Source organism: Simochromis diagramma, unplaced genomic scaffold (assembly GCF_900408965.1).
Source record: "Simochromis diagramma unplaced genomic scaffold, fSimDia1.1 OVJJ01000091.1, whole genome shotgun sequence".
Taxonomy (NCBI): Eukaryota; Metazoa; Chordata; class Actinopteri; order Cichliformes; family Cichlidae; genus Simochromis; species Simochromis diagramma.
Window position 1 is genome coordinate 2,094,126 of NW_024386901.1, and position 14,221 is coordinate 2,108,346.

The 14,221-nt window shown below is 41.1% G+C and overlaps 1 protein-coding gene across 2 annotated transcripts; it reads right to left on the reverse strand.

Moving 5' to 3' along the window:
- Positions 1-289: 289 nt before the first annotated feature.
- On the reverse strand, positions 290-14,011 carry lonrf2 (LON peptidase N-terminal domain and ring finger 2). 2 transcript variants are annotated; one of them, XM_040034761.1, is made up of 13 exons: positions 13,908-14,011; positions 12,295-13,322; positions 9,930-10,048; positions 8,521-8,643; positions 7,794-7,952; positions 7,221-7,446; positions 4,836-4,935; positions 4,608-4,722; positions 4,238-4,359; positions 3,940-4,126; positions 3,715-3,849; positions 3,299-3,448; positions 290-2,906 (listed from the first exon to the last, which is right to left on the reverse strand). In XM_040034761.1, exons 2-13 carry the CDS (start codon positions 13,037-13,039, stop codon positions 2,748-2,750), a joined length of 2,340 nt encoding a protein of 779 aa, XP_039890695.1. In that variant the 5' UTR covers positions 13,040-13,322; positions 13,908-14,011; the 3' UTR covers positions 290-2,747. The 2 variants fall into 2 exon arrangements, with proteins under 2 accessions (XP_039890695.1, XP_039890693.1); XM_040034759.1 differs by having other exon boundaries at positions 12,295-13,974.
- Between the last annotated feature and the right edge of the window lie 210 nt (positions 14,012-14,221).

Below are 14,221 nucleotides of genomic sequence, written 5' to 3' on the forward strand. Positions count from 1 at the left end.
TCAGTTCCCTAACCGTTCCCTGATAAAACCTTACACCTAAAAAATGGTGTACTCGCTTTTCATCATGACTGTATAAACAACAGCCAGGCAACATCCATGGTTGTTGCCTAGCTGTTAACCATCATATAGGCCACATCTTATATGACAACTGATAATATCAAGCAGAAATTTAAAAGAAAAAAAAAAAAATATATATCACCATTGTAGGCGTACATATACTTCATGCCTATCTACCTTACTTTTACGAGATAACAAACTCAGAAACGGCTACAAAACAGGTGGACACGACTGAATGTGCTTTCCTTTATTTGCAATAAAAAATAGGTATAAGAGCTCCCTTTACAAATACGCCAGGGAAATGCAGCACATTGTGAACACTGCTCCCATGCAGAGAGCACGTGACTGCAGTGGAGTCACAAACATTTGAAAAGGAAACGGCAACACAGAGAGAATATGCATTTATATGCACACTGACAATGTAATTATAGCCACGACCTAATCTGCTTAAAAGTCTGCATAAAGAGACTCAGGACGCTCTTTATTATTGACAACTGCTGAATTCCATCCGTAGGATAAATATATAGAAATCTCCTTTCAGACATTTAAGTAGAATTTTCTCATTTACATTCATTTTCTCACTAAGAAAATCCACACGTGCAAAATTATGTCATGAATTTTTAAAAACCTCCATTGCTCTTGTTTTCTTCCCCCCTTTTTGGCATGCTTCATATGTTATTGCTAACAGACACTGTGAGAGCTTGAAATTGTGGGTAGAAACCCAAATTTAACTACCAGATACAAAGAAACTCAAGTCCAATTTAAAAACAAACCAAAAAAGACAAACAAAAACTTTAAACATTATACAAATTTGGGTTACAGGATCATTATTGTGCACCGATTTTAGGATTTTTAAATCAACAACTGTTGATGCCAAGTGCCAACAGAAACAGATCTGTAGCAGCAAAAACGTTTACAAAAGAAGAAAAAAAAAATTAACTCTTTGCAATTGTTCACATCGACATGTCTGTCAGGCATCAGCGATACATAGAAAGTGCTTGGGTGATTTCATATCAACATAGCCAACTGCTCATTAGAAAAATCCAGGAATTCCATTACAGTGTGCATGTAAATGAACAAGAAGAGGATGAGAGAGAAAGATTGTTGAAACGTTCCTTAAATAAAACATTAAAAAGGCCTTAGAGTTACAATTATACACAGAAATTCACCCAAATTAAATTTGAACATATACATACACTTAAGGGCATAGCAGAGTGAGAGAAACAAACATAAAAATACACAATCAGCCCCTATAACTACATCAGTCCCAAAGATATGCTACATTTAGGACATTAAAAATAAAATATCCAGATCAGCATTATCAGGATGCATTGTTATCTGCTCTTTCCTAAACGCTAGCACGACTTGAGTGATGGAGGTTTAAGCTTTAGTCTTACGCTCAATCGCTCTTCAGAACGAGTGCAGATGTAGAGTTGCACTTGATCTTACACACCGCAGTGTGTGATGGTTTTTAGTGTTAGCATGAGTGAAATCACAGTCTCAACACAAAGGCTTTCATGGCATTCATTCCTTCCTTTCACACAATCTGAGGTACTGATGCTTATGCACCAGAGTTTCGGCTCAGGAAGATTTCAAGCGAGGCATCAGCTGCTTGTCCGCTTTTTTTTTTTTTTTTTTATTTATTTAATCCTTACCAAGTGGGCCGGGCAACCTGGCAGAAACACCTGTATCTGTCTTTTTATTGAAGAGTGGATGGAATCACAACGCTGAATCTGACTCCACAGTAATTTAACTCCAGGGTAAATGGCCAAATTACAAATGTAATGCACACTGATTTTATTCTGAAAGCTCTGACAGGAAGTGTGGATTTGTATCTCCTCTTTTTTGCCGCCTTTTCGGGGTGTAGGCCCGAGTTGTTCCTCGTCCACCATGCTGTCTTCTTTAGAAAATAAGCTACACCTTTCATGATAAATACTGCATTGTAGGAGTGCGGTCCTAAATGTCACAAGTGAGCCTGATGAAATCTGTATAATATAAAGAAAACAAAAAGCCGATTCTGTATGTGTAGTCTTGGGGGAGGAAAAAATATCTACAACCTACAGCCTGGCCAGTACATTCACATGTGCTGCCATCATGCAGTATTTTTGCATTTTTTTTTCTTCACACATCGCTGGGGTTCGTTTGTTTTTGGTTCCCAGTTGTGAATCCTGAAGACTGCACAGCTCTGTTCCCATTTTGTTAAACACTGCTTAAAATGTATAGGAAAAAAATCCTCTTGAACCTGAACACACTGCTTATGTGAGAACAGGTTTTTGTTCCTTCATAAAAATATCCCATGTTGACCATAATGAAAGCATTCCTACTCAGCTCGATTGATTTTTCCTCCTACAAGACTGAGAACGCCACATCAAAGATCACTGGTTTAGAAGTGTGTTGTGGTCGGGTTCACTCATGAGTAGTGAAGCTGGTTGGGAGATGCTGGATAAAGAAAGAAAGCGGGAACACCTTCATGCCAGCGCTGTAACCCACCTGATACTCTCAGCAGAACTGACAGGCGTTCGGGAGGGCTACGTGACACAGGAATGAGCATCTGAGAATAAACTGACGCAGGAGAGAATGAACGAGTAAACACGTACAAAGTGAATCAGTCAAGGAGCGACCCGACGAATGACCGAACACGTTTCTGAACTGCATAGATGCCAGAGCGGTTCTTCCAAGCAGCTCCTCCATCACCGTGGCCTCTTGCGAGTGACAAAGATGAGGACTCTTCGGATGGCAATGAGGCGATCCTTGAGGGAGGTCATGGCCAGGATTGTGAGCTGGGCACGGTTTTCCAAGGGAAGAACAGCGAGCAGCCACCAGGACCAGGCTGGACCACTGGGACTGGCCTGTAGTACAACAAAGATTTGTTCAATTTAGAAACAGTTTACACTGATTAGAAAAACCTTCAGTGGTCACATGACTTAGCAAAGCCCTAGTTTTCTAATAGAGTCATTTTATGTGACTTTAGAAGACAACTCTTTGTTTTAAAACACACAGCTCTTCTATTTTGCCATCTGCAGCCAAAACAGTTACTCATGTAGGGTATTAAAAAGCATGCAAACACTGGGAACCTTGCAGAATATGAAATGCACACATCTATTCAAGAGCAAAAAGAATTTTCTGTGACTATTCCTGAGATGTTGCTGATTTTCTTTCTTTCCTGCCATCACAAGGTGTTTATCAAACTGCGCCTTTATTTATAAATGAAAATCCGTGAGTCAACACTGCACTTTCAGACCTGTGGGTCCGGGTCTTTGCTGGGAAGGTGTCCAAAGTGGCTGTGTATCTGACTCTTCATGTTGTCTTTCAGAGATGTGAACCAGCCGTTGGCCTGATCATACACGGAGTCGTGCAGCTTCAGAAGCTCTGTTAGCGCTTCCCCCGCCACCTGATCAGACAGACATATTTTATGTGTTTTAGAAAAAAAACAATAAACAATTACATGTTCTTTTTCCTTTCATATGAAAGGACTACATTTGCCAGTGGCACACTAGCAGAGACTCAGGTTTGTTTTTCTTTGCACTGCTGAACAGTGACAGGCAAACCCCCCCCCCCGAGCTCTGCTTTGTGCCACTCTGATTGTCAGTAGTGTGATGTAAAGTGTCTGAAATGGTTCTACTGACAGAACATCAGCACACTGCTCCTCACGCCCACCTTCTTGTCTTCCAGGTACTCAATCTTAGCAGTGTTGTAACCATCTCTCTGGCCGTGGCTGAGGACCTTGAACCGTGACACGCCAATGGTGTCAACCACTGAACGGCCATCGGGAAAGAACTTCACGTCTCGCACCTGAAACACAGTATTTCATATCAGCACTCATATGATTTCTATCTGACTGCTCACAGAGACGCACAAGAAAATCTGTGAAGAAAGAAATACCTGCAGCATACAGCCATAGTCAGCAAAGCCTTTGAGCTCATCAGCGATGCACATGCCAAACTGCTTGGTACCAGTTTCCATTGAGCGGCGAATCATCAGGCGGTAGCGTGGCTCAAATACGTGCAGAGGGCAGGGGATGGTGGGGAAGGCCATGGTACACACAAAGATGGGCACTTCCTGGTTTAGACTGCAAGAGACACAGTGAAGAAATTGTTACTTTTTGTGTGTGTGTTTGAATAATCAAGAGGTTTTCTAAAACAATCGTGAATGTGTGCACAGGTGTGTTAGTAAAACTGACTTGGAAAGCTCCTTCATCTCCTCTTCATGGATTTTCTTCCTCTCTGCCAGCTCATCTCCTAGGTAACGCTGCAGGACTTCCTCCATCAGCAGGGTCTTGTTGTAACCCCTGCTAGCTAGATACTGTAAAAATACACAATAGCACATTTGCCTGCACATGAGCATTACAAAGAAAAATATTACCGTCAATTTATTATTAAAGATTTTATTCATTCATTCTTTTCCTGAATAAGTGAAACCTGCATTTTTTTTGTCTAATCGACAGTTCAAAACACCTTCCATCACATGCTACATTAAACATTATGAACACAGAAAAGAAAACACTAAACAGGAGTCACACTGACATCACTACCCTCTATGAACAAGTGTACCTCAGACAGATTCTCCTTGCACAGAGGACAGTTGGGATTGTGGTCCAGACAGCGTTCCAGACATTTGAGGCAGAAGGTGTGACCACAGGGAGTGGCCACAGGCTCGTAAAACAATCTGGACGACAAATGAGCAAAAGCACCCAGCAGAATGCCAACATGACAAACTTGCACACACTAATTTAACAGGTCTTAAGCTGCAAATGCTGAAACTGAACTGGGTGAGCTTACCTCATGCAGAGTGAACACTCCAGGTCTCCACTGTCCAACAGCTCAGCAGGAACTGATCTCCCTCCACAAGCAGCAGTAGTCTGACGGATCTCCCCCTCATCTGCACAATAAATTATCATCCTCAGCACAAGTTTGAGCAAAGCAAGATTCCTCTTTACCTCAGCAGCACATCAAGTACAAACATTAACGTCTGTATTGTTGGCAAAAGTAGGCTCGGGAGTTTTCTTCAGTAGCGGAATAAAATGATTCATTGAAATAAATCATTTTAATTAATATGGAAAGTGCAAAATTTGCTTTTCATTGTTTTCTAACATAACTAAAAGACCAAAACTTATTTCTGCAGAGATGAGAAACTGTTTCTAAATGAGCCGATCAAATTTAATGCCTCATCTACTGAATAAGAACGGCCCCTGGCTGGTAAACAGAACAGCTGCAGTCCACCATCGCCATACCCTCTAGAGCAGCTTCTGCTAACACCAAAACTAAAACATCTCAAGAAGAGAGGGAAAAAAACTCTGTTGTTACCAAGAGCAAACACAATGCACTCCTGCTATATGAAGAACTGAGACAAAGAGACACTTATTTTGAAGCCAATCTCCTCCCAGCAGTAGACAAATCATTAGTGTTAACATGCTGCATGTCTAATGTGTCTTAAATGGTACGCTCAGAGGCAAGTGTTGTGCTGAAACTAATTCTGCAGGACAATCAGACACTGTGAAAATGTTAATGAACTCAAACGTGTAAAACGCTGTGTAGAAAAGAACTGTGCAACAGAAAATACTGTTTAATAGTGATTATATGTCCAAAAAACTCCCTCTGAGGAATTTCTCAGCTGTGGTGTTGTATAATGATTATATAAGCATCCAACCTAATCGTACACACCATAAATCCCATATCATAAAGCTGTCATCAATTCAATATACCCCTGCAAGATGTGGGTGTGTTTTGGGGATATTGCACCAAATATGAGGATTTAATAAAATACCCATCTAGATAAGCTATACTGCATAGTAACGCAGGTATCTGTAGATACATGTGAGCCTCATGGAAGAGCTGTGCGTGGCTGATGATGAATGAGTATCTTAACGTTTAAGACCGCCACAGCTTTCTAGTCCATTACCTAACGAACCTGATTTGCGTGACCTACATTCTGAACATCCGCTTTTCATTTTCTTGACACAGATCTCGTTTTAAATAGTAACACTACATGCTAATGCTATTTGGAAAATTACATGACTGTGACTCATTTTCCTTTCATTATGCAGCCAAGATTTGGATAAATTACGCCCTCGTATTTTGCTGTTACACTTGAAATAGAAAAAAGCTTTTCGCAAATTTTCTGGACAGATGTGACGACTAAGGATTTCTCAGTGTACGTTCAAATTTAACACCTCTGCACTGCTCAGAAAAGAGGGAGAAGAAACAAAATGCCAGCAACCTGCTGTCCTAATCCATGATCAACATAACAATAAGAAAAACATAATGTAACTCATCAGTTTAAATGAACCATTCAGTATCTCACAATGTCAGTGAATACACTAAATTACGAAATTAGATTTTGGTCCTGAGTAGTCAGATTAGCTCAAGTTACTGGAGGCTGAGTCAGAATCCTAAAAACCCAAATAAGGACTCCTTAAGAAACTTTTAGAATCCTTCAATATCTGATATCTTTCAAAGAAACCAGAGAAATTCTTCAAAACATCATTGCTATTCATGTCTTTATGTATGCAAAAACTGTTCTTCAGAGAGGATGTGACGTTCAGTGATTTTAAACCACTAAGTAGGACTGAGTGACTCTGTTGCTGATCCTGTTACCTTGTTTCATTTTACCTCAGTGTAATTTGCAGTTAGCAGGCTTTTTGTCAGTCTGTTAAATCCATTTTCTTCTCCTACACATACTGTATTTTTGTCCTGTCAAATTGGCAAGATTTGAGAATTATCGATGCAAGGTCATTATCAACTGGATCCTTGTGAAAAAGGGTAGAATACATTCATTTTGCAATAATGATAGCAAAGAGGAGAATGAGCAAATGGTAAGTAACAAAAGAATTGGGTCACTGCAGTTTAGCAGTGGTTCAGTGTTTATGGCAATGAACATCAACTGTGGTTCAAATCATGAAAGGGAGAGCATGTGATGATGCAGCACTGTTTGAGCCAAAGAGCAGCATTTCCATCAACTGAAGGATACACTCATTCTCCGAAGGGAGTAATTCCTGGTACTATGTGCTCCATTTCTTTTGCAACTTTAAGCATCCTAATTGAATATGGAGTGCCAATGATGATAAAACAACCCTACCAAAAATATCTACATTTAACCTTTTTCCACTACAGGGGTTAATGTAAAGAAATAAAATTATATTTAACTGAATTATTTTGGTTTCATACCAGCTCTGAGAAGTTTAGAGGGAGGGCTGAAGGTTGCTGGAAGTTCATCACTCTTGTGTTTCCTCTTAAGGCCACCAGGGGGTGCTGGCAGTGCAGCCAAAACATCAGCCAGGCTCTTTGTGCTGCCCTCCCCTGGAGAAGGGTCCGATTTACCAGCAGACAGAGCACAGAGTCTGGAGGATGAGTCGTCCACTGGAGGGCTTTTAGTCACAGTGAACTCTGAGTCCTGGAAACACAAACACACAGACAGAAAAATACGTTAGCATATCAGGTGGATTTAAAAAAAAAAAAAAGAAAAAAGAAAAAGAATGATTAGTTCAAAAGCGCCTTTGTGGAAGATCTATACATATTCAGAATTATAGAGAGTATTAGATGCTACTACAACAACTCTCACTCGAGTAGTTTTGGGGTTGGTTGCAACAGATGTAGTTGTTAAGACCACTTGTATATCCATGTATCAAGATTCAGTCAAACACCTTATAAATAGCTACTTTTTTTCCCTTCTTCCTTATTGACAAGCGCCAACCGCAGCGAGTACTTTGATTTGGCAGATTCTTATACATATACAGTTACCTGTGAGGAGGATGAGCCTGGTTTCTGTGGAAGTGGCCTCAGGGAACTGAGCAAGGCAGGAGGTTTGATGAGACGCGTAGCCAGGCCTCCTTGCAGAGGGTGCAACGGCGTTGGAAGATCCTCGTTCTCAAATACAGAGGAGAACAGCTCGCCCAGGACCTTCAAGGTGAAAGAAAACAGGTGGCTAATTAACAATCGCAAAGAAGTAAGCACAGGAAAATTTACCACAAGAAAGTCGCCAAAAACAGGATCAAAGACAGCTGTATACTCATTTGCACTCCCCATTTATATCACTCTCAGGAAAACTGAAGAAAGCAGAAGGCTTTAACTTAAAGCACTTACACTTTCTTAAATCATATTTTGAACAAAATCGATTTTATTCCCATTTCCTTTAAAGGGTAGAGCCATATAGAAAGAGGCTTTGTAATGACACTGGCAATAGCAGAATTTACAAATGAGAAACCTTCTTTCAGCTGCAAAACTGAGCATCAGCAAAACTAATTATTCTATCACGTAGTTATGTGGGCAGCACATGGTTAGCGCCGTTGTCTCACAGCATGATCTCCCTGTGCCAGTTTTCTCCAGGATCCCCAGTTTCCTCTCATGCTCCCAAGACATGCAAGTTTATTTAAAAGCTTACCCGACTATAGTTTGTTAAGAGGTTCTGAGAATTATGACTTATTTTATCAAATTACATATTTCACACCAACAAATGGTTCTGTCTTACCTTCTGAGCTTCCAGTTTCACTTTGGCCCAGTCGGGCTTTAGTGCCACACACAGGAAATACTCTTGTAAGGCTTCATCGTTCCGGCCTGCTTTACTCAGTGCTGTAGCTTTCAGATAGTGAGCCTAAAAATGACAGAAAACTTGTTTGATTTTTGAGGCATGGGCTGTGATAATGACATTTCTAATAATAACAAGATTAAACCAAATGTCCCTCCTTTATGACGTTTTGAAATGTACAGTTTAGAGAATTTGTTACCCAGATACACAACTATTACTGGTACACGCACTGACCCCTTGAATAAAGTAATAAAAAGGAACATTTTTTCCTCCTCGTGACATGCAAATTCTAAAAATGTGACCACACGATAATGTGTGTTGAGTGGATAGACACTGGTCCAGGCTATCTGACTATGGCAGAGAACCTGCATGTCACAGAAGGTCAAGAACATCATTGTACCATTATTAGTTTCAGCATCTTTTTATTACCAGAAATAATGACTGGTAATACAGGAAGCAGAATATTTATTCACGGTTTATTTTTATACAGAGAAGTAGGTTAAGCAAACCATGCCACACACCACAACATTTATAACCTAAGCTAGTTTGCATTACCTGTTCCTAGATGGGCTTTTCTCACACACACACACACACACACACACACACACACACACACACACACACTAAAATAACTACACAAAACAAAACTTAAACAACAAATTATATTAAATTATAGACACCAACAGCACAGGGCAGAGACTGCAGTATAATAAAGGTAAAATAAGACTGCACGTCCAATTCATCTTTAAAAACCGTTTTAGTTTAAGTTTATAATGATCTCAATCAGGCTTTAGTTTGAGTTCTGTAAGCTAGTAGTTCCACATGTTAATAAGACAAATAGAAAAATGCCATTTTCCAAAATGATTTCTGTGCCCTGCAGTTTCTAACAGATGTGCTGCACGTTACTGAAGCCAAACCTCGAACAGGAACCACAAAGTCACAGCCGAATATGTGAGCATTTGTATAATAATTGTAGATTAGCAACTTGCAACAAACATTGAAATACTGCAATCTTGCTGGCTTCTTATCCAGAATTTGCCCATTTGTATTTCATCATAAGAGGCCTGACTGTTTGGAGTGATGCTTGTGACCAAAAGGTTACACAATAACTAATAACAATGAGAATGTATAAAAAGGGATTGACAGCATGAAATGGCAAATATAAGTTTGTTTTTGCAACTTTGGTCACATTTGAGCAGCTGGACTCTCAGTGACAACTACTGAATGCTGCAGCACTTAATATGAAATGTGACCATTATCTTTAGTCTTGGTCTTCATTCTCACTCAGGTACATTTAATTTTGTCCTATAAATCACTTCAAACTTTTCCCCAGTTCAAATTGTTCATCTTACCTCTGTCCACAGGGTTTTTAGCCTGCAGAGACTGCTGGCATCCTGCACTGCCTGGCTGAAATTCTGCATCTCCAGGTGCAACTCAGCCCGCTGATGCAACAGTCTGCCTGAAGAGGGCACTGTATACACAGGGATGAACAGACATCAGTTCATTGGATAGGTCTCCAGGCAATAGACTGTTTTTTCTAGGTCTAGGAGAAGTAGGGCAATAATGTAACATGTGGCATGAGACCAGTTACACGTGTTAGAACACCATCTAACTTATGTTACAACTCTAACAACTGACATCAACCACACCAGCGGACATTAACATTTAGTCTCATCTGCTTGGAATGCATGCCTACATAAACACACTGCTTCATGCATCACGTACGCAAATTATGCACTTTACTAATGATCAGTACACACTGTACCTAAGTTGGACTTGTCGTGCGTTACTTAACCAAACTGTCATCACTGGTTTCTTTGAGAAGGATGAAAAAGTTCCAGCCTAAAGTATATTTAACCCACTTTGTCTGAATGGCTTTTAGTTGTCAATAAGCAAAATAACACTCGCTGTCATGTAAGATTTCAAAGCGACCTGATAGTTAGTTCATAACATAATATACAAGTTGAACAGGTATTCATAATGAAACAAAGACATTTGTGGAACAGCTAAAAATGGCACATGGTTGTAAAGAAACAGGAAGAAACGTTTGCAGAAGTTTAGATGCTCAGTTGCCACCGTCTTCTAGTGTTAGTTTCATTACTAAGTGTGTGTATGTGTACACAACAGAGCCAATGTTTCAGTGCAGAAAAAGCAACGCAGTTTCTACAATATCCGTGCAGCTTAATAAGGGGTTCAGAAATCTGGTGTCTGAACCTCTTGGGCAAACTTTGCCCATAGGATCAGGACAATCAACCAAAGTATGACAGTAAACAAACAAGAGGACCAGCCTATCATCAATGTGTGGGACATAATAGTTGAGGGAAAGTATAGTATAGAAAGAACTACATGGCTCCGTTACCATAAAAACCGCAACTAATAACATTTTTTGAGACTCATCATTTATCTGACTGCATTTTCTCCATCTCTTTACACAGATGAAGACCATTTGCAAAAATGTAAGACTATGCTTTACATGCCATACCCTTGCACACCACACATATCAGGACATATTATCTGCTAAATTTATAATTCAATTACATGCAATCCAAATGACAGATACCAGACGGCCTCCTGCTGTCTTTGTTGGGAAAACACTGGCTGGCAGTGACAAAACTGTGAAAGCACTCTGTCCTCCCATCACCCAGAGTCATTCACAAGACAGAAGGCATGAATCAGTATTGATCTGGGGAGAGAAATGCCTGAAAGGATGCCACAGGGATGGTGCATAGTCCTTTTATCTGAACTGTGATTTCAGAATTTTCAGCTAAATCAGGCTGATCAGTTTTATAAAATGACATTAAAAGGAGTCTGAAAAAAAGAATTACAATTAAAAGCTGCTTTAATAAGTAGGCCAGATGTGGGAGGGGAAGGAGGAGTCAGTTTTAACTTTCTGAGGATTCAAACTGTGCAACATGATCTTGCCATGGCCCATGATTAATGAAACACACTGGCTGCCTTTATGTAATGTGCCAACATAACAGAACACTCCGTTTTATGTTTAGGACAATTTGTCCTTAAAGTTACCAGAAAAATAAATAAATAAAATAAATGAATAAATAAACATGAAGCAAATGAGGGTGTTAAAATAGGCTGTTGTTTTTCTGTTTAAGTACAATTACTGACCAACTACCGTTCACCCAAACGTTACCCAACACTGCTTATCCAACACCATACATAAGGGGAGGAGTTAAGGGTTATGTCAAACCAGAGACAATACGATGGCCTTCTTCTAGAAGGACACTGACCCAACCCGGCCAGACAAATCTGATGAATGTATTCATACAGTAGCGACTGAGCAAATAAAATTTTCAGTTTACATAACGGAGATCACATAACAGTGGAAAGACTAAGTGAGGCATCAAGTCCAGAGAACTACATACAGACGTCCCCTCTGCAGCTCTGTGAAAACAGCACAGCCCTGCCAACTATAAAGAGAAAAGCAGCATTAAACAACCGCTTTGCCGTTTCTTTGCGTGCACGGGTAGGCTGTGTACTGCTTTGGTAAAGAGGGACGGCACGTCACGTAACACCACACCTCGGTACAATCCAGATAGGAGGGGGTGGCGCCCCTCATCGGTGACACTGAGAAGTTAAGACTTAAAAAATAGGTCATTGCACAAAAACATTACACTTTTAATTGCAATCTGTCAAGTTAAACACTGGAATTAGCACAGGGTTATCTCTCGGTGCGCATGTAGTGGCTGTGTGCAGTCTTACCTAGATCCACTGCTCCGTTGTATTTCTCCAGAGCCTCTAAAAGATTCTGCTTTTTCCACGAATCCTCTCCTTCGATCCATAATTTCCTAGCTTTACTCTCAGTTGCAAACAGTTTGTCCAAGAGGCCACTGAGTACAACGTTTATTCTCCGGCCGTTCGGCAGTCCTTCTTTCCTGCTCAGATTTTGTTTGCAGTGTACACAGTTTGTGACAGAGTCGTCATCTGTGCAGCGTTTGCAGAAAGTGTGTCCACACTCCACGGTTGTAGGCTCGTGGAGCAAACACTTGCAGAGATGACAGGAAAACAAGTCCAGGGCTCCATCATCCTCACACTCCCCACTATTTTGAAACCCGTCTTCCCCGCTGCTGCTTTTATTGCTCCCGTTTACAGTGGCGTGGATGCCCAGCTCTTTCTCACGCAGAGTTCGGGCGATGGTTTCCACCAGGAGTTGAAGCTCCTCCGGGCGCAGCTTGCCAAGGCTGGCCGCTGTACAGTACGAGTCCAACGCTTCGGATATCCGCCCGGCACAGGATAGCGAGTCGGCCTTCCTCAAACACAAGCCCCTGTCAGGGTGCTGGAGATCTGTGAGTTGGGAGCTATAGATCTCTACGGCCAAGTTGAAGTCCCCGGCCCGGCTGGCCTCTTCTGCTACCTCCAACATTTCAGGGCAGATCCCCGCAGCTCCTGGATTGGAGAGCGGGTGGACGAACGCTTCGCCCTGGTGAGACCTTAGTCCGGTCTCCATCTTCTTCTCCCGACGGGAAAATCAGACGCTTAGAAGACTATGAGAGTCACTGAGAACATGGCACAAGCACACAAACTCCCCACCATAAGAAATCATTTCCCCAGTTATTGCACACTATCTTTAGCGTTTTTAAATGTCAACCCAGACTTCCAGTTGTGTCCAACTCTCAGTGATGGCCATGAGTCCGCTCCATAAGACCTCAACCCAGATAAAACAGGGGGCCTGTGTAGCATGGCTGGTCCTCGATAAGTCCCAGTATCTGATGTAGTTTCACTGCAAACACCTGGAGGTTGAAGGTCGGCGTTATTTATTACAAAAACTTTCAGCGTATCGAGGACGTCATCGCTCCCTTTACAACGCGGAGGTAGTTTTATTTATGTCCCGTCTAAAGACAGAAACTTCTTTAGAAAAAGAAAAAAACCACACACACACAAAATGAATCTACGGCATGTTTAGGTACGAACCGGTGGGTAAAATCCAAAGAGCTTAGTAAATAAGCAGCTTAATTTCCATGGATCGTGCTAACTCGTAGTTATGATGGTAAATATCCGCAATAAAGGTCAGGTTTCGAGCCACAGAAGTCCCATATAGAGTGGATAAATGCTAGACCCACAAGCTCATCATTTCTCCAAGAAGTCACAGCTGATCGGCCGCGTTTATATAAGAGAGCCCGGGAGCAGTTAAGTCCGGGGAGCCAGCTAACGTTACTACTGGTTAACTGGACAACACATACTGCCACTTCGCAGTTTGTTAAACTCCGGAACTCTTTCCGAACCGATATCCCCCAAAAATGTGCATTTACACGACCTCGAAAGTCATTTCTTCGTCTTTTACGGCGAGGAAACCCAAACAAAAACAAAGCTCTCACCGAAGGAATCCATCTTGGTTGTTAGCCAGCTAGCTTTGAGCTGCTAAAGGTTCTGCTTTGGGATTTCGCATACAATTCGCCGAAGCAGACGCAAGACCACACGTGACACACGAGACAAGCTCCTATTGGCCATTTATGTGGCTCACTTATATAACTCAATAATATTGTATAACCTTTGCAGATATCGCTGAATGAGTGTCTGTGTGCTTTACCAAAAAGACACTTCACGTTTTTTTTTTTAATTTAAACGAGGTCTCACACATGATATTACAAAAATAGCCTCGAGTAAAACAAGAGAACGCAGCTTTCGGTTT

Coding starts and splice junctions, on each gene's coding strand:
- lonrf2 (XM_040034761.1), bottom strand. CDS start 13,039: ATGGAGACCGGACTAAGGTCTCACCAGGGCGAAGCGTTCGTCCACCCG. Junction 8,644..9,929: donor TAAAAACCCTGTGGACAGAG/GTAAGATGAACA, acceptor TGTCATTTTTAG/GCTCACTATCTGAAAGCTAC. Junction 4,723..4,835: donor GAGTGTTCACTCTGCATGAG/GTAAGCTCACCC, acceptor TTTGTCGTCCAG/ATTGTTTTACGAGCCTGTGG.